This window comes from Gastrolobium bilobum, unplaced genomic scaffold (assembly GCF_033153095.1).
Source record: "Gastrolobium bilobum isolate Gb01-03AN ecotype WA unplaced genomic scaffold, APGP_CSIRO_Gbil_v1 utg159714, whole genome shotgun sequence".
In the NCBI taxonomy this organism is placed as follows: Eukaryota; Viridiplantae; Streptophyta; class Magnoliopsida; order Fabales; family Fabaceae; genus Gastrolobium; species Gastrolobium bilobum.
The window spans coordinates 18,367-20,971 of record NW_026897144.1 but is presented as its reverse complement, the minus strand read 5'-3'; the positions used below and the strand labels follow the sequence as shown (position 1 = coordinate 20,971).

General features: G+C 47.8%; 1 protein-coding gene across 1 annotated transcript; it reads left to right on the top strand.

The window, feature by feature from the left end:
* The first annotated feature begins 447 nt into the window (after window positions 1–447).
* LOC133304504 (uncharacterized) lies at window positions 448–2,117 on the top strand. Its single transcript, XM_061504547.1, has 2 exons — window positions 448–1,425; window positions 1,629–2,117. Exons 1-2 carry the CDS (start codon window positions 448–450, stop codon window positions 2,115–2,117), a joined length of 1,467 nt encoding a protein of 488 aa, XP_061360531.1.
* Window positions 2,118–2,605: the final 488 nt, after the last annotated feature.

Here is a 2,605-nt window from a genome sequence, read left to right as displayed (position 1 = left end):
CTCGAGTAGGTCGAACCGCCAACCCGAACCCGGAACGAGCCATAACACGGGTCATGAATGATCTGCGGATCACTAGCACCCAGGCGAACCCTGATGGGACCCGGGGTCGGGGGAGAGGAATTGGAAATATCGAAAGCCGGCCTCAGAGAAGCACACCCCATGTGGTTCATAATCAAGGACCCGAAGTTCATAACGGCGGCATAGGACAACCGGGAAGGCTGGAAGAGAACCCCCAGTCTTCAGAATGGAGACGCCCATCCCGGAACCCAAACCCGAACGACGTATCCAGGGTCTACAGGAGGAAGTATCACAGGGGGCAGTACAATGACAGCCCCTTCGTTGACGAGATCGTGGATGCATTTTCCAGAGAACCTCAACTTGTCTGAAATCCCAAAATACGATGGAGCGCAAGACCCCCAAGTGCATTTGGATGCCTTTGATACGGTGATGTACATTAAGGGAATTGAAGAGCCGTTGATAACCCGTTTATTTGCGACCACGTTGATGGGAGCAGCTGAATCATGGTTCTCATCTCTACCAGCGGGATCCATCAAATCGTTTGAAGAGTTCGGAGGTAGATTCTTGCTGAATTTTGCTACAAGTAAAAAACAGCCCAAGTTTGAATTCGCGCTGGGAAAAATAAAACAGCAACCTAGTGAAACGCTGCTGAAGTATTTTGACCGTTTCAAAATGGCCGCCTTACAAGTTCCCGGGTTGTCTGAGAATGTTCATTTACATTTGGTGATTGCCGGCCTCCACGGATCCTCCAGGTTAGCTAGATCCGTATACAAAAACCCAGTCCGAACTCTAGTTGAGTTCACTGCACGGTCCAAAAAATATTTGGAGCTCGAGCAGATGGAGATTGAAAATGCAGACCCAAGGCAACACCACGGCCAGATGGAGAAACTCGGAAATCGAAGGCAAAGTGATTTCCGGGGTAAAAGGCCAGAAGAGAAAGTTTCAACTAAAGTTAAATTTGATAGATATACACCTATGAATTCGTCCAGATCCCAAATCTGGAGAGAGGTAGCATCCACCGAAATGAAGAGGGTGGATAGGCCACGACCATTACAAAATCCAGCCAGCCTGGACCAATCTCGATATTGCGCGTTCCATGATGGCCCTGGCCATACAACCGATGAATGCTGGGATCTAAGGGACGCAATTGAAAGATATATCAGGGAAGGAAAGTTGCGTCAATACTTGATAAGAACTCAAGGGTGGAAGAATAATAAGAAGAGGAGAGGAGGACAACTTATAAGCCCGCCCCGAGAAAAGAAGTTCAGGGATGAAGGCCGAGGTAAGAAGCCGGCCAAAGAAGAGGATGATGAATTCATAGAACCTGAGTTTGAGTGCAATGTTATTAGCGGGGGTTTTGGTGGAGGAGGTGATACAATGAATGCCAGGAGAAAGTATTTAAGAGAGGTGCTTTGCTTTCCATTCGAGAACAACCCAAGTTTAAAGGAGCCGAACCAGAAGCACCACTGCTATTTTTTACAAAGAAAGAATTGGAAGATGTCATGCCGGGACACGTTGACGGGTTAGTTATCACCGGCACAATAGTCAACTGTAAAGTCAAGAAGATGTTCGTAGATAACGGCAGCTGTACCGACATAATTCTGTGGCAGGCATTCCAGAATATGAACCTGGATGTGGAAGATTTGAAACCCTGCAACACGGCTTTGATTGTGTTCAATGGCCGCGATACTATCCCTAAGGGATACATTGACCTGAGGCTTACCTTGGGAACAAAGGAGGCTTACAAGTCGGAAAGGATAAGATTCATAGTGGCTGACTTCCCGTCGGAGTATAGCGTAATTCTGGGAAGGCCAACTATCCACGATTGGGATATGCTGGTCTCCACCAAGCATCAGAAGCTCAAGATGATTGGTAAGCAGAACACAGTAATCACCATTCCTGGGGATCAAAAAGAATCTCGGGATTGCTATTTTAAGTCGGTCAGAGCAATAGGCAGTAACCTAAAGACACCAGCCGGGGTGAACCCCAGTAATAAGCAGGATAACTCCAAGAGGGCGGAGGACCAGTCAACAACCAAGGAGATAATTATCTCCTTGATGAGGAGGCTAACGATAGCCCATTCACTGAAAGGCTCATGAACTTGGCAATACCGCCGAGATTCAAGAGTGCCAAGATACCACCGTACGACGGAAGTCAAGACCCGGAGGCCCATTTAGAGGCTTTCAAGACCGAAATGTTGTTCAATGGGATAACTGGACCTATCAAGGCCAGAATCTTCGCGACGACGTTAACAGGCCAGGCAATGGCCTGGATAACCAGGCTTCCCAGGAACTCGATTGACTCGTTCGAGGACCTAGACCGAACTTTCCGGTTGAATTTCGCAACAAGCAAGGCGCATCCAATGCCGGCCTACGCCTTGGGAAGAATCCGAAAAAAGGAGAATGAATCATTGAGGAAATACCTCAATAGGTTCAAAGATGCCACCCTAAAGGTTCAGAATTTAACTGAGCCAGTACACTTGCATCTGATCATCTCGGGATTAGATGGCGATTCTCCACTGGCGAAGTCAATTTACAAGAACCCGGTCAATGACCTGGAGGAGTTCCGACGAAGGTCGGACAAATAC

Excerpts from the sequence above, each read along its gene's own strand:
- LOC133304504 (XM_061504547.1), top strand. The coding sequence starts at position 448 with ATGTACATTAAGGGAATTGAAGAGCCGTTGATAACCCGTTTATTTGCG. Across the intron at positions 1,426-1,628 it reads GGAGAAAGTATTTAAGAGAG|GCATTCCAGAATATGAACCT; the intron begins GTGCTTTGCTTT and ends ATTCTGTGGCAG.